Raw genomic sequence first — 26370 nt, forward strand, 5'->3', positions numbered from 1 at the left:
TGGAGCCTGTGCTCCGCAACAAGAGAGGCCGTGATAGTGAGAGGCCTGCGCACCGCGATGAAGAGTGGCCCCCACTTGCCACAACTAGAGAAAGCCCTCGCACAGAAACGAAGACCCAACACAGCCAGAAATAAAATAAAAATAAATTTAAAAAAAAACAAAAAAAAACAAACTCAAAAGTATAAAACTCCTAGAATATAACATAGGAGAAAATCCAGGTGACCCTGGGTTTAGCAATGACTTTTTAGATACAACACCAAAGGCACAACCATGAAAGAGAATTAATAAGCTGGTTCCATCAATATTAAAAACTCCTGCTCTGTGAAGGACATTATCAAAAGAATGAGAAGACAAGCCACAGACTGGGAGAACACATTTACAAAAGAAATAAAAACAAAGGACTGTTAATCAAAATACACAAAAAACTCTTAAAACTCAAAAATATGAAAACAACCCAATTAAAAAAATGAGCAAACAACTACTGAGCCCGCGCGCCTAAAGCCCATGCTCGGCAACAAGAGCAGCCACCGCAATGAGAAGCCCGTGCACTGCAACGAAGAGTAGCCCCCGCTCGCCACAACTAGAGAAAGCCCACGCACAGTAACAAAAACCCAACACAGCCGAACATAAATAAATAAAATAAATTAAAAAAAAAAAGGGCAAAAGATCTGAACAGACACCTCACCAAAGAAGATACAGAAGGCAACGAAGCCTATGAAAAGATGTTGCCCATCGTATGCCGTTAGGGAACTGCACATTAAAACAAGGTAACACCACCGCACACCTACTACGGTGGCTAAAACCCGCAGCAGTGACAACAACAAATGCTGCTGAACGATGTGGAGCAACAGGAACTCTCAGTCCGCATGGGTGGGAACGCAAGATGGCACAGCCCCTCTGGAAGACAGTTTGCTGGTTTCTTACACAACTAAATATACTCTTACACCATACGATCGCAGTTGGGCTCCTTGGCATATACTCAGATGAGGCGGAATCTTATGTCTACACAGAAACCTGAACACAGATGTTTATAGAAGTTTTATTTGTAACTGCCAAAACTTGGAAGCAACCAAGATGAATGGATTAAAAAACCAGTACATACATGGAAGAGTATTCAGTGCTAAAAAGAAATGAGGTATCTAGCCATGCAAACACAAGGAGGAACCCTAAATGCATATTCCTAAGCGAGAGAAGTCAGTCTGAAAAGGCTACATCCTTTAAGTTTCTAGCCATATGACATTCTGGAAAAGGCAAAACTACAGAGACAGTAAAGAGATCAGTGGTCGCAGGGGCTGGTGAGGGAGTGGGGGTGGTGGGAGGGATGAGCAGGCAGAGCACAGAGGGCTTGCAGGGCCTGAAGACACCATATATAATGCTATAATGATGGATACATGTCATGACACATTTGTCCACACCACAGAAGGCACAACACCAACAGTGAACCGTACTGTAAGCTATGAACTTTCAGTGAGGGTGTGTCCATGCAGGTCCATCCACTGTAACAAATGTAACATCTAGTGGGGGATGTTGATAATGGGGTATGCATGTGGGGGACAAGGGGGTACATGGGAAATCTCTGCACTGTCCTTTCAATTCTGCGGTGAACCTGAAAATGCTCCAAAGAAAATAAAGTCCTTATTAAAAAAAGAAGAGGAAGATGGAAACATTGCTTTAATCCCACAGTTCAGCACTGTTGAAGTATACTGATATTTAATGTTATTATAAATAACTTAAAAAAATCTAGAGCTCACAAAACTGAGTATTATCTCCCTGAAAAATTATATAGAAATGTTTTAAAACTTTGATTGTCTTATTACCATAGAGTATATTCAAAAAAGTATAAATTCTGAGGAAATATAAACATACTCCAATTGGTTCTGATCAAATAGCAGCATTTTTAGGAAAAGTATGTTACTTCCCTAGATGATTATTTTGAAGGAAACAAATTAATCTGGGTGTGCAAACTCTGCCATTTTATTTAAATCAGTAATTACTGATGGGAGAATTTGAGAATTATTTGAGGGTTACAGCTCAGTCAAGTTAGGAAAAAACCCAATATATCATAGATCAGAACTAATTGCAGTAAGCAATTTTCAAAAAAAAAAAAAAAAAGGAGGAAAACCCAAAATGATGACAAAGTGTTTTCTCTGAAAGGATTATAAACTAGAAGAGAACAGGGAACACATGAATCAATCAGCATGCTGCAGTGAAATAAAGTGGGCAGATGTGTGCTCAATGCTCTGGGGAGGAAGGAACTCCAGACCAGGGAAAGAGCGTGAGGTCAGGCAGCCCCGCACACAGCCCCGCGAGTGCACACAGGCAGGAGGGGCCCACAGCTCTGGTGCACCTGCCCTCAGTGTTTCTTAGCCTCTCTGGACCTCAAATCTCTCTAAATTGGGAATGCGGTACTCACTGGATTAAATGTGTAAAGCGCACAGCTGTGTGCCTAATAAATAGTAGTAATTATTATAGTTCAGCAAACATTTATATAGTTTCCATTAAATAGGGTTATTTGCCTTAAACACTCAGAATCCAGTTTCAGTCCCTGACGAGATGAAGACATTTACACAAAGCAAGTTTCTGATCTCTAGAGTACAGCACAGAGCAAAACCCTCCCATCAGTGCAGAATCAGAAGTGAAAGTGTTAGCACCGTATGCAAAGGTTTTATAGAAGTCAATAGGAAGCAGAAACCTGAAAGACAAATACCTTACATTACAAATTTTTAAAAATCTAAGATAAAAAAGTGATCAATAGAGTAATTTAATTGTATGAATAAACAAGAGTGATAATATGAATTTAACCAATTTCACTGAAGTAAGAATAGCACCAACCTCCCTTCTCAGCCTCTGATACAATTTTCATTGATGCTTATAGAGACTATCTCAAAAGTCATTCCCAAAATCACTGGTCAGCTGCCTAGAATAATAACATTAAGGAAACTCTTAATAAAAGAAAAAAAAAATTCACCCATATACCCCTGCTCTGGCTAATTGCACTTCATTTATCTATAGTTCTTTTTAATGTTTATCCACACACACACATAATTCTTACACAATTTAAACAAGGCACTGGCACAACTCTCTGAAACTGGAGATATGTGACCTAAGAAGAATTTAAAAACCTCTATGGAATACTTAGCAAATTTGTCCTTAGTTAATGGCAAAAGTCACATATAAAGGGATTGAAAACGCTTTATTTTAACCTTATAGTCTTAAGTTGTAAAATATATTACAGACATTCCTATATTAGTCTCAACCTTAAGAGAAACCTAAAGTAACAGAAGAAAAAATCTGCTTATTGATAAAGTGCTATGAGTTAAACAGGGCCTGAGACCAATGACAATGAAATCCAGTCCAGCAGGACCGGGCTACGACATGGGAGACTTCTGTTAAGTTCTCTGCACGCTACTCATCTTTGAAAGGAAATCTTTTCTTTTAATCAACAAAAGCATTTTAATGAAGAAAAAGTTTCACACATGACTATTGAAATTCTACTCCGTAGTATATTAACATCTGTCTGGCTGCCATACATATGGCTAACGACGGGTACAGACAGAGTCTCTAAGATATCTGATCCACTGTGTGAGAAAGTCATTGGCACCTTTATAAGAAGGATCGTCTGCAGCCTTCAGGAAATGCTTACGTTCTATAATCAAACGTGTACTAGTCTCTCCCCGGGTCAGCTAAGCTAAACATACCAAAAGAACCTGAGATAACAAACAAGCAAAGAAAGATATATGAAATCTAAACCAAAGAACAAAAAAGCAAACAGAACACCCAATTTACTCTTAGAAATACTTTATAACAAAACTAATTCAGTTATTGAAAAATTAAGGGTAATTCAGGGTAACTACTGAGACATGGCAACACCTTTATAAGCCAAGGTAACACACATCAGTAACTTACTAGCACAGAAGAACTTGGGCCTTCTGTGTAAACATCATGGATATATTATTTTTAGCCAGAAACAGTTAATGTTATTCAGTATTAACCAGACCTTGAGATAGAAGATAATAATGTATCTTTAAATTTGTCGAAAGAGAAAACATTAGATTGAGCCCTTAGTTCAGAAAGATGACTGAATATGGTAAAACAACACAAAAATTAATTAAATTAAGAAAACAAAACAAAGTTTCATAGAAGAAAAAACCATAAAACTTCAAAACAAAAAACAAATAACCCAATTTTGTTACAAATTGATCACCTGGTTATGTCTAGAATACCTACTTCATTCTAACAGTTCTTCAAAATTCAAAGTTTAAAAAAAAAAAAAATTGCAATAGGAATAAAACATTGACCTGAAAGTTTCATAAGTCAGGTTTAAGAAACAAATTGCTTTAGAAGATTTTTTTCCCTAGCTATTTTATCACCAGGTTAATAAATTCAAGACTTTTCCATACTGCTTATATTTCCCCAAAAGATTTTTAATTATCACTGTAAAACTCCTCCTATTTTATCTGTCAGTTTTACTATTTGCTGAAAAATTAACCAGCAATGCCACCTAATGACAAAACTAAAAATTTCACCAAATACTGAGGCCAGGTTTATAAATACATGGAATTATAAGTTTAGCTACTCTTGAAGTATAAATACAAATACTATTTCATCTCTATATGCTGAATGACTAGTAAGATTTTAATGTATATTAGAAAAATATTATTAAATGCCCTGATTTAATATTTTGAGTACAGAGCAACTTCACACATAATTTTATGTAGCCTAAAGATACATCTTGGCCAAATTTTAGCAAATTCATATTTAACTTCTCAAAACCTTGTCTTTGAAGTACCAAAAACATAAAAGTGTTTGTATCTGAATTTTTTTCTGAACTAGTACTACTATAATGCATTTGCAAGTATGTCTAAGAATAAGAACATGCCAAGGTAGCCAGAAGGGTAAGTGTGTCCACCCTGGTGGAGGCTTTATAGGCCTATGTGGCAGGTCTAAAGAACAAGACAAAGACAGAACACAAATGAAATACACAAGAAAGAGTCCAACGCAATTAAGAAGAAACTCGTACTCAAAATATAGTCTCTGAATTTCCCTAATTCTATTTTTCACTGAATTTTAGATTACTAAATACATTGCTACCGTTTTAAAAAACTGAACCTATCTTCCTTATATGTTTTACTCACAATATGAGCATATACACTGGCTGGGAAAACCAACACTATTATTTGGGTGGGAAAACTCTATCATCACACATGAAAATCATTCTCCATTCTAAAGTTCTATCTAGTACTTCAATTTTTACCATTAAGTGTGCCAAAAAGAAAAATTTATAAAATTGGGTATACATGCCGAAGAATCAGAATAATTAAGGCAGTGATTTTTACTGTTTGTTAGATAAAGGATACTCTTGAGAATCCAATGAAAAATATGTGGTCTTACTGGGTAAAAATGCATCAACAAACATACAATCAAACCTTTAAAGAACATTTCCGGAAGCGGAATAATGCTAAGCCCAACCTGAAATACCATGTTAGCCACTCCTGAGTTAGAGTAGGTATAGACATATAAGCCCTATAATACATCTAGCTTGTGCTAAATTAGACTTCCTGTTCAAACAATTACTTGGTAAAATAACTTGTATCCACTCTCGTAGATTAAAGTGGACCTAAGTACTTACACTGTCATGTAAGCCACTCCTGGGTTAGAGTAGGTATAGACATATAAGCCCTATAATACATCTAGCTTGTGCTAAATTAGACTTCCTGTTCAAACAATTACTTGGTAAAATAACTTGTATCCACTCTCGTAGATTAAACTGGACCTAAGTACTTACACTGTCATGTGAGCCACTCCTGGGTTAGAGTAGGTATAGACATATAAGCCCTATAATACATCTAGCTTGTGCTAAATTAGACTTCCTGTTCAAACAATTACTTGGTAAAATAACTTGTATCCACTCTCGTAGATTAAAGTGGACCTAAGTACTTACACTGTGAAGGTTATTTTTCGAGGCAACATTGAGACACAACAACATCAGAGACGGATGAGGCAATAAGGGCGCCCCAACATTAAGGCAGCCCCCCAGGCAGGCTACTTATGTGGCAGAGCTGAGACCAGACCCGGGTCTCCTGCCACCCAGCCCGCCGCCGTCCTCGCCGCCCCGGCACGCGGCCTCTGCGCACAGCCCGGCACAGCACGAGCCACGGAGCTCCTGGTGAACTCACTGCTGCTGCTGTTCGCCAGGTCCCACGCGGAGCACGTTACACAGTCAATCTGTTAAGGTTCTTGGGCGGAAAGCAACAGAAACTAACTCTGGAGGAAGGAGATGGGGGGGATGGAGTTGGAAGAGAGGAGGGGAGGGGGGAGAAGAGAAGAGAGCTGCAGGTGGATCACAAAGCAAAGGGAAGCCCGCCACGAGAAGAGAACAGGAGCCGGGGTAGCTGCATGGATCTGGCAGCAGAAGCTCACTCCTGGCTTCACCAGGTTCTCTCGCTTGATTAAATCAACTCCAACTTCCAACCCGCTCACACGTCACGCCCTGGAGAGACTCCAGCTGGTCCACCTTAGATCACCGGCCTGTCCCTCAGCTGGGATAAGCCAGGGCACCTTGTTCGACGGTCTTTCCAAAAGTGCACACAATGAAATAATTCTCCCAAACAAAAGGGGGCTGCTTGCCTGTTGGACCTCAAAAGCCAGGCTCACTGCCACAGTTTAATTAACGTTGCCACCGTAAAAACCTTTGCGAAGACACATGAGGAAATATAAAGTTGTGCTGCACTAGAAACTAGTATTATCTATCAGGAATACAGCCATAAAATCTGTCATTTGTGTGCACTTTAGAACTATCTAAGACAGATCTACCATTAAAATTAAAAAAAATTTACACTGGTTTTACATGGCTTAGAGAGCCAAGACTTCTAAGGGAGCTTTTCCTGGGCTGTACTATAAGCATGTGGTTGCTCGTGCAAGTGTACTGGTGGGTGTATGAGGTCTAGGGCAGCCTCTGGCAGAAGAGGCCGGGCTCCAGCTGCCATCTGAGGAGTCAGAATTGCTACTGTGCACGTGTGCAGCTGCCCAGCAATAAAGGTCTTATGATAAGAACACAGAGCACCTGCTCAAAGCCAGACCACCACTGGACACAGTCTGTAAAGTACACTTGCTGGAACATAACACCTAACAGTGCTTCCAGAGGTGCTCCCCTTCCCCTCCTCCACCAACTGAGAACCCTCTGCTCCTGCTGCTTAGGGAAAGTCAGCTTGATGCTAGGAAGATCATCAGAGGATTCCTCGGCATAAGTGGAATCCTGATTCTCTCTGATGTTCTTGAATCCTTTGATGTCAAACATATATTTCAGAGATCTCGGGAACTCTGTTAATATCCAGTGAGACTTGGCTCAGAGAGCATGATTCCAAAGTGACCTCAGGATGTGTCTATTTAGATGGATGAAATTAGATGGCAAGAGAAAGGATAGAAGATTCTGAGGTAGCCAAGTTGGGGAGTGTGTCCACCCTGGGGGAAGCTTAGAGGCCTGTGTCCAAAGAGTGGGACAAAGACAGACATGAAATACACAACAAAGAGTGAAATGCAATAAAAGAGGAAGTCATCATATTCAAAACACAGTCTCTGACCTAACCAAGGAGCAGACTTTCACCAACATGCCGCCCGAATTGATGCGAAGAAGTGTGCAGACTGTGCACCAGGCTGTGACAGCTTAGATGACAGGGGTCACAACCTCATCCAACAGGCAGGACAGTGAGGAACAAGCGATGGAAAGGAAGCCTGCTTGGGGAACTGCGCTTTAGAAAACCATCATACAAGATGTGCTCAAGACCACGTTTAAACATGCTTGTGGGCTATGTTTCAACCCACCAAGGGCAGATTTTGGGAAAGAAATATAATGACAAAGCTCATGCCTGTGTTCTCTGAGATATACTAACTTGAGCCGTTAGAAGCGTAACATTCCAAATCACTAACGTGAGCAGTGCCTACGTGACTGGGAGAAAAGGAAACACCTCCCAGTGACTAAGGTGCTATTCCAGGGTCCCACGTGCCAACCACAACGTGAACGATGACACAGCCATTTGCTCCTCCTTGTGTGAGGAACCATACAAGGTGTCTATACAGGCAGCACAGTGAGGGCCTCTGCATGCACACTGAGGGGAGGGATGCGGAGCACTGACCCACCTCTAAGACTCCAGGGTGTCGCCATGCAGGCTGCTGTCATCAAACACTCCGAGGCCCCGTGTAGTTCTGCATAATGGATCACATTCTTAAAATAAGGCTAATGTGCACTAAGCATAAGCTCCTCACTGTATTTAATGGCTACCTTACTCTCACAATCGCCTTCATGTGCTACGCAGATGGCCAGAATGGATTATTAAAGACTAAGCTATAACCTAGGAGGGGGCGATGGCCCTTAAAGCTTGCAACTGCGATCCTGCAGCTGAACACAAGGATGACAGCAGCAGGCTGAACCCAAGGAAAGCTGATTAAAAAGGATACACAGGCACTTTCATACTGATTCACCCTGATAGAAACTGCCCCACTATGCAAATCAGCAAAGGACGAAATGTTTCTGCTTCCTGGGCTCAAGAGAACAAAAGCAGACTGTTCCCCACTCCACTATACAGAGGCCACCAAAGGTAGGCTCACTCTCATTTCCACATTAGGTAAGTTTGAAAGGATTCGGCTAAGAGGACAAATTACTAGCTCTGACTATGAAGATGAAATATTTCTACTTCTGACAAATGTGGTTGCTACAACGTTCTCTTGCAGAAGAGGCAATAAGTTAGCACAGCAATTATTTCATACTCACGCCCTATGCATGCTATGTCTGAAACAAAGGAAAAGAAAGGGGGAAATATGCCAGAGGGCAGAGAGCAGAAGAAAAAAGAACTACAATCCTGCAGACTGTGGAACAAAAACTACATTCACAGAAAGACAGACAAGATGAAAAGGCAGAGGGCTATGTACCAGATAAAGGAACAAGATAAAACCCCAGAAAAACAACTAAATGAAGTGGAGATAGGCAACCTTCCAGAAAAAGAATTCAGAATAATGATAATGAAGATGACCCAGGACCTCGGAAAAAGAATGGAGGTAAAGATCAAGAAGATGCAAGAAATGTTGAACAAAGACCTAGAAGAATTAAAGAACAAACAAAGAGAGATGAACAACACAATAACTGAAATGAAAAACACACTAGAAGGAATCAATAGCAGAATAACTGAGGCAGAAGAACGGATAAGCGACCTGGAAGACAGACTGGTGGAATTCACTGCCATGGAACAGAATAAAGAGAAAAAAATGAGAAGAAATGAAGACAGCCTAAGAGAGCTCTGGGACAAAATTAAACGTAACAACATTCACATTATAGGGGTCCCAGAAGGAGAAGAGAGAAAGAAAGGACCTGAGAAAATATTTGTAGAGATTATAGTCGAAAACTTCCCTAACATAGGAAAGGAAATGGCCACCCAAGTCCAGGCAGCGCAGAATGTGCCAGGCAGGATAAATCCAAGGAGAAACACGCTGAGACACACAGTAATCAAACTGACAAAAATTAAAGACAAAGAAAAATTACTGAAAGCAACAAGGGAAAAATGACAAACAACATACAAGGAACTCCCATAAGGTTAACAGCTGATTTCTCAGCAGAAAATCTACAAACAGAAGGGAGTGGCACAATATATTTAAAGTGATGAAAGGGAAGAACCTACAACCAAGATTATTCTACCCAGCAAGGATCTCATTCAGATTTCATGGAGAAATCAAAAGCTGTACAGACAAGCAAAAGCTAACAGAATTCAGTACCACCAAACCAGCCCTACAACAAATGCTAAAGGAACTTCTCTAAGTGGGAAACACAAGAGAAGAAAAGGACCTACAAAAACAAACCCATAACAATTAAGAAAATGGGGGCTTCCCTGGTGGCGCAGTGGTTGAGAATCTGCCTGCTAATGCAGGGGACACGGGTTCGAGCCCTGGTCTGGGAAGATCCCACATGCCACGGAGCAGCTGGGCCCGTGAGCCACAACTACTGAGCCTGCGCGTCTGGAGCCTGTGCCCCGCAGCGGGAGGGGCCGCGATAGTGAAAGGCCCGCGCACCGCGATGAAGAGCGGTCCCCGCACCGCGATGAAGAGTGGCCCCCACTTGCCGTAACCAGAGAAAGCCCTCGCACGAACCGAAGACCCAACACAGCCAAAAAAAAATAAATAAAAAAAAAAAAAAAAAAAAAATTGGTATAATTTAAAAAAAAAAAAAAAAAAAGAAAATGGTAATAGGAACATACATATCGATAATTACCTTAAACGTGAACGGATTAAATGCTCCAACCAAAAGACACAGGCTTGCTGAATGGATACAAAAACAAGACCCATCTATATGCTGTCTATAAGAGACCCACTTCAGACCTAGGGACACATACAGACTGAAAGTGAGGGGATGGAAAAAGATATTCCATGCAAATGGAAATCAAAAGAAAGCTGGAGTAGCAGTACTCATATCAGATAAAATAGACTTTAAAATAAAGAACGTTACAAGAGACAAGGAAGGACACTACATAATGATCAAGGGATCAAACCAAGAAGAAGATATAACAATTATAAATATATATGCACCCAACATAGGAGCACCTCAATACATAAGGCAACTGCTAACAGCTATAAAAGAGGAAATCGACACTAACACAATAATAGTGGGGGACGATAACCACTCTCTTACACCAATGGACAGATCATCCAAAATGAAAATAAATAAGGAAACAGAAGCTTTAAATCACACAATAGACCAGATAGATTTAATTGATATTTATAGGACATTCCATCCAAAAACAGCAGATTACACATTCTTCTCAAGTGCACATGGAACATTCTCCAGAATAGATCACATCTTGGGTCACAAATCAAGCCTCAGTAAATTTAAGAAAACTGAAATCATATCAAGCATCTTTTCTGACCACAATGCTGTAAGATTAGAAATGAATCACGGGGAAAAAAACGTAAAAAACACAAACACATGGAGGCTAGACAATACGTTACTAAATAACCAAGAGATCACTGAAGAAATCAAAGAGGAAATCAAAAAATACCTAGAGACAAATGACAATGAAAACACGACGATCCAAAACCGATGGGATGCAGCAAAAGCAGTTCTAAGAGGGAAGTTTATAGCTATACAAGCCTACCTCAAGAAACAAGAAAAATCTCAAATAAACAATCTAACCTTACACCTAAAGGACCTAGAGAAAGAAGAACAAACAAAACCCAAAGTTTGCAGAAGGAAAGAAATTGTAAAGATCAGAGCAGAAATAAATGAAACAGAAACAAAGAAAACAATAGCAAAGATCAATAACACTAAAAGCTGGTTCTTTGAGAAGATACACAAAATTGATAAACCATTAGCCAGACTCATCAAGAAAAAGAGGGAGAGGACTCAAATCAATAAAGTTAGAAATGAAAAAGGAGAAGTTACAACAGACACCATAGAAATACAAAGCATCCTAAGAGACTACTACAAGCAACTCTATGCCAATAAAATGGACAACCTGGAAGAAATGGACAAATTCTTAGAAAGGTATAACCTTCCAAGACTGAACCAGGAAGAAATAGAAAATATGAACAGACCAATCACAAGTAATGAAATTGAAACTGTGATTAAAAATCTTCCAACAAACAGAAGTCCAGGACCAGATGGCTTCACAGGTGAATTCTATCAAACATTTAGAGAAGAGCTAACACCCATCCTTCTCAAACTCTTCCAAAAACTTGTAGAGGAAGGAACACTGCCAAACTCATTCTATGATGCTACCATCACCCTGATACTAAAAGCAGACAAAGATACTACAAAAAAAGAAAACTACAGACCAGTATCACTGATGAATATAGATGCAAAAATTCTCAACAAAATACTAGCAAACAGAATTCAACAACACATTAAAAGGATCATACACCATGATCACGTGGGATTTATCCCAGGGATGCAAGGATTCTTCAATATACACAAATCAATCAATGTGATACACCATTTCAACAAATTGAAGAATAAAAACCATATGATCATCTCAATAGATGCAGAAAAAGCTTTTGATAAAACTCAACACCCATTTATGATAAAAACTCTCCAGAAAGTGGGCATAGAGGTAACCTACCTCAACATAATGAAGGCCATATACGACAAACCCACAGCCAACATCATTCTCAATGATGAAAAACTGAAAGCATTCCCTCTAAGATCAGGAACGAGACAAGGTTGTCCACTCTAACAACTGTTATTCAACATAGTTTTGGAAGTCCTAACCATGGCAATCAGAGAAGAAAAAGAAATAAAAGGAATACAGATTGGAAAAGAAGAAGTAAAACTGTCACTGTTTGCAGATGACATGATACTATACAAAGAGAATCCTAAAGATGCTACCAGAAAACTACTAGAGCTAATCAATGAATTTGGTAAAGTTGCAGGATACAAAGTTAATGCACAGAAATCTCTTGCATTCCTATACACTAATGATGAAAAATCTCAAAGAGCAATTAAGTAAACACTCCCATTTACCACTGCAACAAAAAGAATAAAATACCTAGGAATAAACCTACCTAGGGAGACAAAAGACCTGTACGCAGAAAACTACAAGACACTGGTGAAAGAAATGAAAGATGATACAAATAGGTGGAGAGATATACCATTTTCTTGGATTGGAAGAATCAATATTGTGAAAATGACTATACTACCCAAAGCAATCTACAGATTCAATGCAATCCTTATCAAATTACCAATGGCATTTTTTACAGAACTAGAACAAAAAATCTTAAAATTTGTATGGAGACACAAAAGACCCCGAATAGCCAAAGTGGTCTTGAGGGAGAAAAACAGAGCTGGAGGAATCAGACTCCCTGACTTCAGACTATACTACAAAGCTACAGTAATCAAGACAATATGGTACTGGCACAAAAAGAGAAATATAGATCAATGGAACAAGATAGAAAGCCCAGAGATAAACCCATACACCTATGGTCAACTAATCTATGACAAAGGAGGTAAGGATATACAAAGCAGAAAAGACAGCCTCTTCAATAAGTGGTGCTGGGAAAATTGGACAGCTACATGTAAAAGAATGAAATTAGATCACTCCCTAATACCATATACAAAAATAAACTCAAAATGGATTAGAGACCTAAATGTTAGGCCAGACACTATCAAACTCTTAGAGGAAAACATAGGAAGAACACTCTCTGACATAAATCACAGCAAGATCTTTTTTGATCCACCTCCTAGAGTAATGGAAATAAAAGCAAAAATAAACAAATGGGACCTAATGAAACTTAAAAGCTTTTGCAAAGCAAACTAGAAACAAGACAAAAAGACAACCCTCAGAATGGGAGGAAATATTTGCAAATGAATCAACAGACAAAGGATTAATTTCCAAAATATATAAACGGCTCATGCAGTTCAATATTAAAAAAACAAACAACCCAATCCAAAAATGGGCAGAAGACCTAAATAGACATTTCTCCAAAGAAGACATACAGATGGCCAAGAAGGAAATGAAAAGCTTCTCAACATCACTAATTATTAGAGAAATGTAAATCAAAACCACAATGAGGTATCACCTCACACCAGTTAGAATGGGCATCATCAGAAAATCTACAAACAATAAATGCTGGAAAGGGTGTGGAGAAAAGGGAACTCTCTTGCACTGTTGGTGGGAATGTAAATTGATACAGCCTCTATGGAGAACAGTATGGAGGTTCCTAAAAAACTAAAAATAGAATTACCATATGACCCAGCAATCCCACTACTGGGCATATACCCAGAGAAAACCATAATTCAAAAAGACACATGCACCCCAATGTTCACTGCAGCCCTATTTACAATAGCCAGGTCATGGAAGCAACCTAAATGATCATCGACAGACGAATGGATAAAGAAGATGTGGTACATATATACAATGGAATATTACTCAGCCATAAAAAGGAACGAAACTGGGTCATTTGTAGAGACGTGGATGGATCTAGAGACTGTCATACAGAGTGAAGTAAGTCAGAAAGAGAAAAACAAATATCGTATATTAATGCATATAAGGGGAACCTAGAAAAATGGTACAGATGAACTCGTCTGCAGGGCAGAAATAGAGACACAGATACAGAGAACAAACAGCAAAGGGGGAAAGCGGGGATGGGGGGGAGGGTGGTGGTGGTGGGATGAACTGGGAGCTTGGGATTGACATATATATACTAATATGTATAAAATGGATAACTAATAAGAACCTGCTGTATAAAAAAATTTTTTTAATGAAATTCAAAAATTCAAAAAAAAAAGAAAGGAGGAAGTAAAAAACACTAGAATTAAGACATGATTTAAACAGCATAACAATCTGAAGCCAGGTAAGACTGGGACCAATAGGCCAGAAGATAAGTACCAGATAACAGTAATTATGATTTGGGAGGAAGATGAGATACCCTGTGACAGTTACTGTCTCATAGTCAAGACTTGTTCATGACGTGGCAAACAAGACGAGAGTTCTCCACTACTGGACTCTGGAAACTACAGAGAAAAACGTAACTAGCGGAGTGTGGAGAAATCAAAATTGCTGGGAGGAGAAAACGAAAGGGAACTATCAAAAAACCCTTAGACTTATTCTGATTTCTGGAGTTCTGTCTCTTTCACTCATGCTTCATAGCTAAATGGTTCTTTTTCATTAGGAATATGGTAAGAGAACCTCCCTGTATATGACATCAACGGGTGGATTCAGAAGAAACACAATCATATTAAGAGATACACAAAAGACATCTGATAAAACACTAAAACACAAGTCTGATAAAAACTGTAAAACCCAGATGTAAAATTATATTCCTTACTATTTTACCATACATAACAGAGAAATGACTGAAGTATTTCCATTAAAGACAGGAACAAAAGTATTATCCCCATTACTATTTAACTCTGTCCTAGAAGTTGTGGCCAATGCAGTAAGAATAAAGTGGTAATAAAAGGCAAAACTTAAAGAAAGCAGGGGAATTAGGCATACCACCTAAGAATACTAAGACTTCGATACCTGACGGGCACAGGTTCCTATCCCTATTCCATACTTCCTGAAAATGTGACCTCATCTAATTGTTTTATCCTTTCTTTATCTGCTTTGTAAAGTCGTAAAGAGTAAGCGAAGCGATCCATGGGCAGTGGTTATAATCTGGCTTGCATACAATAAACAATTATGAACGGTAGCAATTAGTGTTATGATGTATATCATGACTGCTTGTCAGTGATATTGTTGCATGCTGAAATCCCTCAAAATTGGTAGTACAGGCACACTCACTGCATAAGAGATAAGCAAAACCCAACAATTTCTCCAAATATCAGCACTATTCTGTTAGAAAAAAAAAAAACGTTTAAAAGCAGAAATGCAATTATAAACCATCAAGAAATGAGCTTTACAAGAAATATAACAAGTATGAGTTAAAAATGATCAAAATTACGTAAGAGATATAAAAGATACAAGTAAATGTAGATATTTAAGACGTCTCTGGATAAAGACTATTATAAACCCGTCAGTTCTTCTTAAGTTAATCTGTAGGTTTAAAGTAGTATGATCAAAATCCCAACAGGATTTAAGAAAAGAAAAAAGATAAAGAATTACCCTAAACTGTACCTCTCAGAGAAAAAGAGAGCAAATAAGTAAGGAAAACAAATGAAAAAGAAGAGTGAAGGGGAAATGAGGGAAGAACCCTTCCAGGAATTAAATATATTCTAAACCCATAATTCCAAGCAAAACAGGGCCCTGGGGAATAGGCATGGACTCGTCCTCCAGGACACACAGGCGTCTTGTCTCTCACAGGCAGCACTGCAGATCAGGGGCAGAAGAAATGTTGCAGGCATTAAGTGATGCTGGGACTTTGATTAACTACTTGGCAATAATAAAGACTAAATAAAGCACATTGGGTTCTCACTTCAAATCAAACCCCAAAATAACTTCCACATGGATCGTCCTTAAATGATGACAGAGACAGAGAGATGCAGGGGAAATGAACGAGAGGGAGAAAATAGGACCACAGAACCGTAAGGCTGGCGCAGGACCCAGTGAAAGCGGGCGGGCAGGAACCCGGCAGGACGACGACAGGGGCAAGGCTCACATGCTCCTCCCACAGCTTCTTCTCTCTCTCGTACGCCTCCTTCCTCCTACGTTCTAGCTGCTCCTTCAGCACAGCCGCGCGGGCGCTCACCTGGGCCTGGAAATGAAGACAATCAGCACAGCTAGTGCCAGAAAGAAAGGTGCGGGGTTTGCCTGTTTGTTTTTCCAGGTCTATAAACATATTTCCTTATTAGCCAAAAAAGAAGTGGGCGTGTGTGGTTCCAGAACACAAACGTAAGCTGCATGCCCAGCACCTAAACGGGCTGCCAACACACAGCAGTTGCTCAGTAAGTATTTCTGGAATGAAAATAAATGCAGGTACAGTCAAATGGAAATAAAAATTTAAAAATTTACAACTATGACTATTATGCACAAACTTGTCTTCACAGAAACGGAGATTATGTTTTTCACTTTTAGGGTTACCGTTTTCTCTTCTTGAGGTTACTTGTGGGATAGTCTCATGTATTTATGCTGTGGCTTCATCAAATTGCTCTCCATAAATATGACATGAAGAGAGAAAAACGTTATTTTTCAGAAATGCAAAAGTGAGGGATAAAAGGGAAAGAAAAGTTAAGGCAAGAGAGTAAGTTGGTTTACTACGAAAGACTTAAGAACACAACGTTCTATCTCGAGTTCCCATTTCCTCTAAGAAAACCTGTATCACTTCCAGTACATACCTTCAGCGCTTCCACTTTCTTACGCCTCACGTCAGCCTCCTCACTTCCTTCCTGTCCTTCGGAGCTGTCAGCTTCTTTCTACAAAATAAGTAGTGAGCAGACCACTTAGGATAGAACCGCAAACTCACTGTAGACTTCACATGAATCAACTAACATCTAAAAATGAAAAATGGCAACTTGTTCACAGCTGCAACAGAACTCTCTACAACCGTCAACTCCTATGGACACTGAGAAAAAAGACAGAAACAGAAGGATATAAAATGTACCATTTTATATGTCCATGGGTACCACTCACACTCTTCTCTCAGAATCTCCCCGGAACAAAAGGTCTTATCAATTTAAAGTCATATAAATAAGATATACTGTAACCCTATGTATATAGTTTTCTGGTCTTTGACTTTCACTGTCTTCATCAGACTTTATTTTGTGTTAGTGGCACATAATCTCAGTGTATTATAATGTCATTCAATTACTTTCTGAAAAAGAGATTTTCAACCTGCCTTTTCACCACGAAGCTTGGCTCTAATCTGTTGGCGCTCATTGAAATTCTGCAGTCTTATTTGTCTCAGCCTTGCCAGATAAACCTACAAAGAGAAAAAAAACACACAACATTTTAATTTAAAAGAAAAACTACCGTTTGCATTGCTAAAATGCTTTTCATTTAAAGAAAGGTGTTAATGTGAATATAAGAAATAAAAGTTTTGAAATCTGGTTAATGGCAATGTAATATTAGCTTTCAAGTGTTTAATCTAGATCAATTTGCTTCTGAAAAGAAATACAACACAATAACAAATTTTTAATTTTATCAAAAGAAAAGAAATTGAACTCAGAATTCTGAATAACAGTTATGGGGCAAAATTATGACACAGTATGTCAGTCAAAATATATTAACAGGTCCCTACAGACCTAAAGATCGTCCAGTCATTGTTAGGAACTTAAACCATGCAGGAAAGGAAGGCAATCAACTCAAAGTGACGGCGTGAGGCAGCGAGCATGCAGGAGGCGTACCTCTTCCTCTTTGCTTCTCGGCTTCCCTCCTCGTGAAGAGCTGCGCCTGCCTTCGCACAGAGCTGCCAGGTTGTGCAGGGTGCCCTGTGCATCATTTAATGTACTAAGGTTAAAGAACGACTAAGGCTACAGCAGCATCTTACCTAGGGGCCACCCGGCGCCACCACTCCTGGTGGCAAATACTGATCATGTCTAGCTGATTAGCTGATAAACTGATAACAGACGCTGGCATTCTCCTTTGGCGATTTAACCAACACATTCAGTGAGAACAGGAGGAAGCAGTTAAACCCCAAATGTAATTATTCAGATAGAGACCAGCTACCTTTTTATTAGCCATTTAAGTCAACAGGTTTTTTAAAACTGCTTTGGAGGTTAGCTAAACCCCAAATCAAAATCTTCCTCTACAAAGGCCCATCATTTCCACGTGTTCACTTACATAGTAAACACACATGCGCACACACACACACACATGCACATGCACACGACAGGGAATAACATGAGCTCCAACTCCCTGCACCCGGGCACGCCCTGGTCCTGGACTGCAAATGACCCGCCCAACCACATGCCAACTAACATGGTTTATCACAAGCATGGAATGATCGCCTCCTTAGAAATTACTCATAATTACCCACTTTCTCTTCCTGTGCAACCAGCTGTGGTTCAAGAGCCTCCCAATTGAAAAATCCTCATCCCACTTCCCCTTCTCACATCTTTCTGTCGGCTTGCTGAATGCGTACTTTTTTATTTCCCTGCTTTTACCTGCTTCCCATTTATTTTTAAATCTGCTACACTCTGTGTTCTGATCCCACTGTGGCTCTGAAAATCTTCCAAGACTACCAATGCCCTCCAAGTTCGTAATTCAAATGGACCCTTTTGAGCAAATTTTGCAATGAACATTTCCATTGGAAATTAGTTTTCATTGAATCCATTTAGCTTATGTCAGTATTTTTTTCTCTCATAAAAATCATATATGTTCACTGCTGAAAACGTATGAAACAAAGAAAATACAAATCATTCGTAATTCTACCATCTGAGAAACTTACAGTTTCAGAGTGTTCTCCTCCAGATTTCCTTCTATGCCTATGTAGGAATTCAACCATTTTACTTTGAAATATTATAGATAACAACAGAAAGGTGAGAAGTAATGTACAGGGAGGTCCCGTGTACCCTTCACCCACCCTCTCCCAACTGTATCGTCCTGCATAACTGTGGTACCTATCCACACTGGGAAGCTGGCACTGCACGAACCACAGAGATTTCACCAGCTACAAGCGCTCACGTTTCTGTATCTGCATCAGTCCAATTTTATCACACGCATAGCCTTATGTGACCACCATCAAATCAAGATACTTAACTGTACCATTACTATGTCACTTGATAGCCACATTCACGGCTCCCATCCCTGCCTGTCAACTACCAATCTGTTCTCCACGTCTACAATTGTATTTCACAAGTTCTGTATGTATGTATGGAATCGCACAGTATGCATCCTTCTGAGGTTGACTGTTCTCACTTGGTATTACTTCCTCGCAGTCCCTGCAAGGCACTGGACGCACGACTGAATGGCCTGTTCCATCTCAGTGCTGAGCAGCAGACCATGGTATGGAAGTACCATAATTTGTTCATTCATTCACCCATTGAAGGACACTGGGGTTTCACAGTTTTGGCTATTAAGAACAAAGTTGCTAAGAACATGCATGTAATAAGTTTCTTAGTGAAAATAAGTTTTCTCTTCTCTGGGACAAATGCCCAAGAGCGGAATTACCTGCTCTTGGTATGACAGATCCATTTGTAGTTTTAAAAGGCACTGCCAAACAGTTTTGCAAAGTGGCTGTATCATGTAACATCCCTACTAGCAATGTTATGGTCAGCCACTTTTTCCACATCCTCACCAGCATTTGGTTTTATCACAATTTTATTTGAGCCATTCTGATGGATGGGTAGTGATATACTATTGCGGTTTAAATTTGCATTTCCCAAATGGCTAATGATGTTGAACATCTTTTCATGTGTTTATCTGCCATCTGTGTCTGTGTCTGCCATTCATCCTCTTCAATGAAATGTTTAGACTGTCTTTTACCCATTTTCTAACTGGACTCTTTGTATTTTTAATGTTGAGTTTTGGTGGGTTTTTATATGTTCTAGATACAAGTCCTTTGTTAAACATGGGGTTTACAAATATTTTCCCCCAATCTGTAACTTGTATATTCTTCCTGTTACCAGGGTCTTTTGCAGAGCAAAAGTTTTAAATTCTCATGAAGTCCAGTTTATCAAGATTTTCTTTTATGGGTTGTGCTTTTGGTGTCAAGTCTAAGCACTCTTCATCTAGTCCTAGGTCTTGAAATTTTCTTCTTTTTCTCTAAGCTTTACAATTTTATGTTTTAAATTAGAGTGCATGATCTGTTTTGAGTTAATTATTTTAGGTGTGAGGTTTAGGTCAAGGTTCATATTTTTGCCTACAGATGGATGTCCAATTTCTCCAGCACTAACACTGAAAAGGCAATCCCTCCTCCACTGAACTGCTTTTGCTTCTTTGTCAAGAATTAGCAGGGCATATTGGTGTGAATTTACTTCTGGGTTCCCCCACACTGCTCCACTGACCTAAGCAAGCCGTGACACAAGGAAGAGTCATTCTTCCCACTTCAGTCTTCTTCAGAATTGTTCTGGCTATTTTAAAGCCTTTCTCTGTCTATATAAATTTTAGAATAAGCTTGTCTATAAAAAAATGTTTCTGAGATTTTACTAAGAATTACAATTATTAGTAAAACAACTTAAGAATACTTGCCGTTTTTATTACCTTGAGTCTTCCAATTAATGAACATGGTATGATTCTCCAAATATTTAAATCTTCAATTTCATCAAGACTTTGTCATTTTAATTGCACAAATCCTGCATGTTTTGTTATACTTTTTTTCATTTTCTTTGGAGCAACTGTAAATGGTATTGCGTTTTTTAAAATGTTTCCACTTGTTCATTGTCAACGTACAGAAATCAGTTGATTTTTGTGAAGTGACCTTATACTTTTATAACTATAATAAATTCATTTTTTAGTTCTAGGAGTGTTTTGGTAGAGTCCTTCAGATATTCTATGCAGATAATCATATCAACTGGAAATAGCAACAGTTTCATTCCTTCTTTTCAAATCTGTATGCCTTTTCTTTCTTTTTCTTTCCTACTGCAGTAACCAAAACTGCCAGCAGTATGTTGATTAACAGTGGTGAGAGCTAACTTCCTTGTCCTTTTCCAGACTGTAGAGGGAGAGCATTCAGTCCTCCACCTGTAAGTATTAAGTTAGGTGTAAGTTTGTTTATAGATGCCTATTATGAGGTTGAGGACATTCCCCTTGCTTTCTACTTACTGATAGTTTTTATTTATTATGATGTTGAATTCTGTCAAAAGATTTTCTGCATCCATTGTTATGATCACATGATTTTTCTTCTTTAGCCTGTTGATATGGTGGGTCTCACTGATTTTCTAATATCGAAACAGACTTCGGTTTCCAGACTAAATCCCACTTGGTTGTGGTTGGATTCAATTTGCTAAAATTTGTTGAGAATTTTTGCATTTAAGTTAATGAGATATTAGTCTGTGGTTTTCTTTTTTGTGCTGTATTTGTACAGTTTTGCTATCAGGGTAATACAGGCCTCAAAATGAGTTGGGAAGTGTTCCTTCTGCTCTGACAGCCTGAAAGAGAGAGTATCATTTTATCAAATTGATGTTAATTCTTTGAGTGTTTGGTAAAATTTGCCAGTGAAACCATTTAGGCCTGGAGATTTATTTCTTGTCAGTTTCTAATCAAAAGTTCAATTTTAAAAATAGTTATAGGGCTATTTATCTATTTCAATTTGGCTAAGTTCTGGTAGTTCGTGGTTTTCAAATAGTTGGTGCATTTCTTCTAGGCTGTTTAACTTATGAGTGTAAAGTTGTCATCTTTTTACTCACTAGAAGATCTGTAGTGATATCCTGTTTCATTCCTGATATTGGTGATTTGTGTCATCTCTTTATTTTTATCAATCTTGCTAGAGATTTATCAATTTCATTCATTTTTTTCTAAGAACCAATTTTTTGTTTCATTACATTTCTCAGAAGTGTTCCTGTTTTCAATTTCACTGACTTCTACTCTTAATGATTTCCCTCATTCTGCTTGCTTTGGGTCTATCTTGCTCTTCTTTTTCTAGCATCTTCAGGTAGGAACTTAGACTACTACTTAGACTACTGATTTGAGACTTTTCTTCTTTTCTAATTACCTTAGAATTAATTAGAATTCTTAATTAAGAATTAAGGCTATAGAATTATAGCCTTTAGTGCTATAAATTTCCCTCACAGCAGTGCATTAGCTGCATCTCACTTTTTTTGATATGTGATGTGTGTATTTTCATTCATTCTTTGTATTTTTAACTTTCCTTTTAGATTTCCTCTTTGTCTCTGTATTATTTAGAAGTATTTTTAACTTTCAAGTGTTTGTAGATTTTCTTGTCATCTTTCTATTATTGATTTCTAGTTTGATTCCATTACGTTCAAAGAATATGTCATATAACTTTAATTCTTCTGAATTAGTTAAGATGTTTTATGATCCAGCATATGGTCTATCTTGGTGAATGGTCCATGGGCACTTGAAGAAATAATGTATTCTGCTATTGTTGGATAGGATGTAAATTAGATCTTGGTGGCCTGTGGTGGTGTTTAGCTATTCTATACCCTTGCTGATTTCCGACTAGCAGTTCTATCAATCACTGAGGATGTGTTCAAGTCCCCAACTATACTTGTGGATTTGTTTATTTCTCCTTTCAGCTCTATTAGTTTTATATATTTTGAAGTTTGGTTGTTTGGTATACACCCATTAAGGATTGCGATAACTCCTTATTGGACTGATTCTTTTGTTATTATGTAATGTCTCTCTTTCTCCCTAGTAATTCTGTTTGCTACGTTAACAACAAATTCTTTTAGCTTATTTCGTTTGAGAATGTCTTTATTTCCCCTTCATTCCTGAAGGACAGTTTCATCAAATATAGGTTTCAGGGTTGACAGTTCTTTTCTTTCAGCACTTGAAAATTTTTATGCCACTTCTTTCTGGACTCCATGGTTTCAGATGAGAAATTTGGTGTTGTTCCAACTGGTAGTCCTTTATAGCTAATGTGTCATTTCTCTCTGGCTATTTTAAGATTTGTTTTCTTTGTCTTTTACTTTCAGAAGTTTAATATTCCTAGGTGAAGATTTCTTTAAGTGTATCCTATTTGGGGGTTTGCTCAGCTTCTTGAAGCTTTAAATTTATGTCTTTCACCAAATGTGGAAAGTTTTCAGCCATTATTTCTTCAAATACATTTTCCAGTCCCATGCTCTTTCTATTATCCTTTGGGCTCCAACGATACAAATGTTAAATCTTTTGTTATTGTCCCACAAATCCTTAAGACTCTGACAATTTTTTTCAGTCTTTTTTCTGTTGATCAGATTGAGTAAATTCAATTGATCTGCCTTCAAGTTCAGTGATTATATCTCCATCAGCTCCACTTTACTACTGATTCTACCCAGTGAATTTTAAATGTTGGTTATTATATTTTTCCAATTATATAACTGCCATTTGGTTCTTTTTATAACTTCTAATCCTTCACTGAGATTTCCCCCTTTTTCCATTCCAGAGAACTCTTAATTGCTTGTTGAAGCATTTGTTTAAAGCAGCTTTAAAATCTTTGCCAGATAATTCCAGTATTCAATTGGCCCTAGGTCAGCTCAATGTCAAGTTGTGGTTTTCCTGGTTCTTGGTATGACAAGTGATTTTTTAATTGTATCCTGAATATTTTAGGTATTATGTTAGAAGACTCTTGATCCTATTTACATGTTCTGTTCGAGCAGGCCACTTAGGTCCTGGCCTACTTTTGTGGGCCAATGACAGTTTGGCCTTCTGAACTCTTGTAATGTTAATCTGGTCTGCTTTGTTGTTCCGGTGCTGATGGAGCTCCTGCTCAGTCCATCCTGCTGTTATTCTGTGAGGATGAAGTTGCTTCCCTGCATCACCTGCTGTTACTGAAAATCTCCTGAGGGTGGGGGTGAGGGGCAGATGCCACTGGGCCTGGTCTCCTTGTCATTAGGTGGACAGCATGGGGACACAGAGCTTTGTGGCAACTGCTGCTATGGGTAGATGGATCACCTGCTCACGTACCAGCTGTTGAGTAGACTGGGACAGTCCAGGGCTTTGTTGCCACTGGTGGGTCAAACTGCCCTCCAAGTCACCTGCTGATGCCCCAGTTGTGGGATGGGGTTGGGACACCCTGGGGCTTCACTGCTGCCCATAGTTTAAACCACTCACCAGGACCCCCCTGTGGCACATATTGGGGTTCTTCTTTCCTAGTACGTTGGCAAGTGAGAGGATTTTCTTGGGGTTTTTTTGTTTGGTTGGTTTCTTTGTTTTTTGCTCTATCTCTATGGTGGATCTGGATTGCAGGCATGTCCAGCACCCAGTCCATGATATACAGGAGATGTAACTTCCAGAGTATTTAATTGTATTTAGGCGGGAAGAGCAGGGAAAAGTGAGTCTATGCCATCTTGTCCTGGAACAATGCAGAAGTCATTTTTTAGCAGCTAGGGTTTCTGCACTGCAATACGCTCTACGATAAGACCAGTACAGTTGACCCATAAACAATATGGATTTGAACTGTGAGGTCCACTGATACTCAGATGTTTTTCAATAGTAAACATACTACAGTCCTACACGATCTCCGGTTGTTGAATCCATGGATGAGGAGCTGCAGACATGACTTGGAGGAACCATGTATACAGAGGGTAGGCAGAGGGTAGGCTTAAGTTATATGCAGATTTTCAACATCAAGGCAGGTTGGTGCCCTCATCCCTGCATTGCTCAAGATTCAACTGTATATTAAGGTTCCACAGAGTTACTTGGGATTGCTGTAAAGACTAAAAGAGAGCCTTATGGGTTGAACTGTGTTCCCCCAGAATTCATATGCTTAAGTTCTAACCCCTAGTACCTCAGAATGTGACCTTAGTTGCAGACAAGATCTTTATCAAGTTAAAAGAGATCACGAGGGTGGGCTCTGATCCAGTATGACTGGTGTCCTTAGAAAAAAGGGGAAATTTGGAGACAGATGCCCGTACAGGTAGAACACCATGTAAAATGAAGGGAGAGGCTGGGGTGCTAACTCTACATGTCAAGGAATGCTAAAGATAGCCAGGCAACCACTAGAAGACAGGGAGCAGATTCTTCTCACAGCCCTCAGAAGGAACAAACCCTGCTGACATGCTGATCTCGGACAACTACCCTACAGACTGTGAGGTAATAAATTTCTGTTGTGTAAGATATTTAGTTTGTGGAATTTTGTCACAGCAGCTCTAGTAGACTAATACAGAGATAATGCACATAAATTGTTTAACATAATATCTGGCATAGTAACCTTTCAATAAACAGTTGTCATTTATTACTTAATTTTTGGTTTAACTGTCTATCTCCTTTACTGCTTAAGTTCTCCTGCTGGCACAGAACCTAATATATTAGTCAATAAATGTTTCTGTAATACTAAAACAATGAGTGAAAGAATGAATTAAATATTTAACACTTCACTGCACATTTTAAAGGCATTTTTCCATTAATGTAAATAAATACAGAATGACTTAAGATGAGGTAGTAAGACAATTAACATTTCTCAAGGTAAAGGATACTGCTTCATCATTTTTTATAAAATTCGTAAGTGTTTTGTTAAATCATTCAACAGAAGAAAACAGATAACCAAGAAAATTCTTGTATATGTGTACCAGGAGACATGTACAAGAATGTTCAAAGCAGAAACTAGATCCAACCTAAATACCTACTATCAGGTGAATTACCTGCGGTATATTCATACAACAGAATATTATACAGCTAAACCCAACTATGTAAATGAATCTTAGAAAAATAATGACGAATGAAAAAAGGCAAGTCCCAATCTATATACAGTATGATATAATTTTTATAATGCTCAAAAATAGGCAAAACAGAACAAGACATCATTCAGACACATATACGTAAGTGGAAAAAGCATTTTTAAAAAATCCATAGGAATGATATATCCAAAATTCAAGATAATGGTCACCTCTGGGAGAAGACAGAGGAACAGTCAGGACAGGGGTTGACAAACTATGGTTCAGGGGCCAAATTCAGGCTGCCACCTGTTTTTTTATGTTTCATAAGCTAAGAATGGTTTTGCACATTTTTAAATGGTCAAAAAAATGAAAAGAGTATTTCATGACCACATAAAAATGATACGAAATCCAGATTTCAGTCCCTAAGTAAGTTTTATTGAAACTCAGCCATGATCACTCATTTACACAGTGTCTATCGTTACTACTTTGCTACAATGCAGAGTTAGTAGTTATGACAGAGATCTTATGGTTTGAAAAGACTAAGATATTTACAATCTGGCCCTTTACAGAAAAACACCCACCAATCCCTAGATTAGGGAACAGTACACAGATAGAACTTAGTGTTCTACGTCCTGGGTATGTTATTTTGCCTGATAATTTACACATATATATTAAATATATGCTTTTTTATGTACCAAAAATTATATTTTAGAAGGACAATAAGGGAATCATTTTTTTAAACGAACTGAAAAAATTATCTTCTC

General features: G+C 38.6%; 1 protein-coding gene across 9 annotated transcripts in view; it reads right to left on the minus strand.

Moving 5' to 3' along the window:
* The window catches only part of NEK1 (NIMA related kinase 1), a 206392-nt gene that overhangs the window by 68003 nt on the left and 112019 nt on the right, over positions 1–26370 (minus strand). For 3 of the 9 annotated variants that reach the window (XM_057548150.1, XM_057548151.1, XM_057548149.1), the window contains 4 exons: positions 17759–17842; positions 17251–17334; positions 16751–16828; positions 16000–16170 (listed from right to left, as the gene is read on the minus strand). In XM_057548150.1, the coding sequence (XP_057404133.1) occupies positions 16000–16170; positions 16751–16828; positions 17251–17334; positions 17759–17842 (417 nt within the window). The remainder of the gene's footprint in view (positions 1–15999; positions 16171–16750; positions 16829–17250; positions 17335–17758; positions 17843–26370) is intronic. The other 6 variants (XM_057548152.1, XM_057548158.1, XM_057548154.1 and 3 more) reach the window with 5 other exon arrangements.

Source organism: Balaenoptera acutorostrata, chromosome 6 (genome assembly GCF_949987535.1).
Source record: "Balaenoptera acutorostrata chromosome 6, mBalAcu1.1, whole genome shotgun sequence".
Classification (NCBI taxonomy): Eukaryota; Metazoa; Chordata; class Mammalia; order Artiodactyla; family Balaenopteridae; genus Balaenoptera; species Balaenoptera acutorostrata.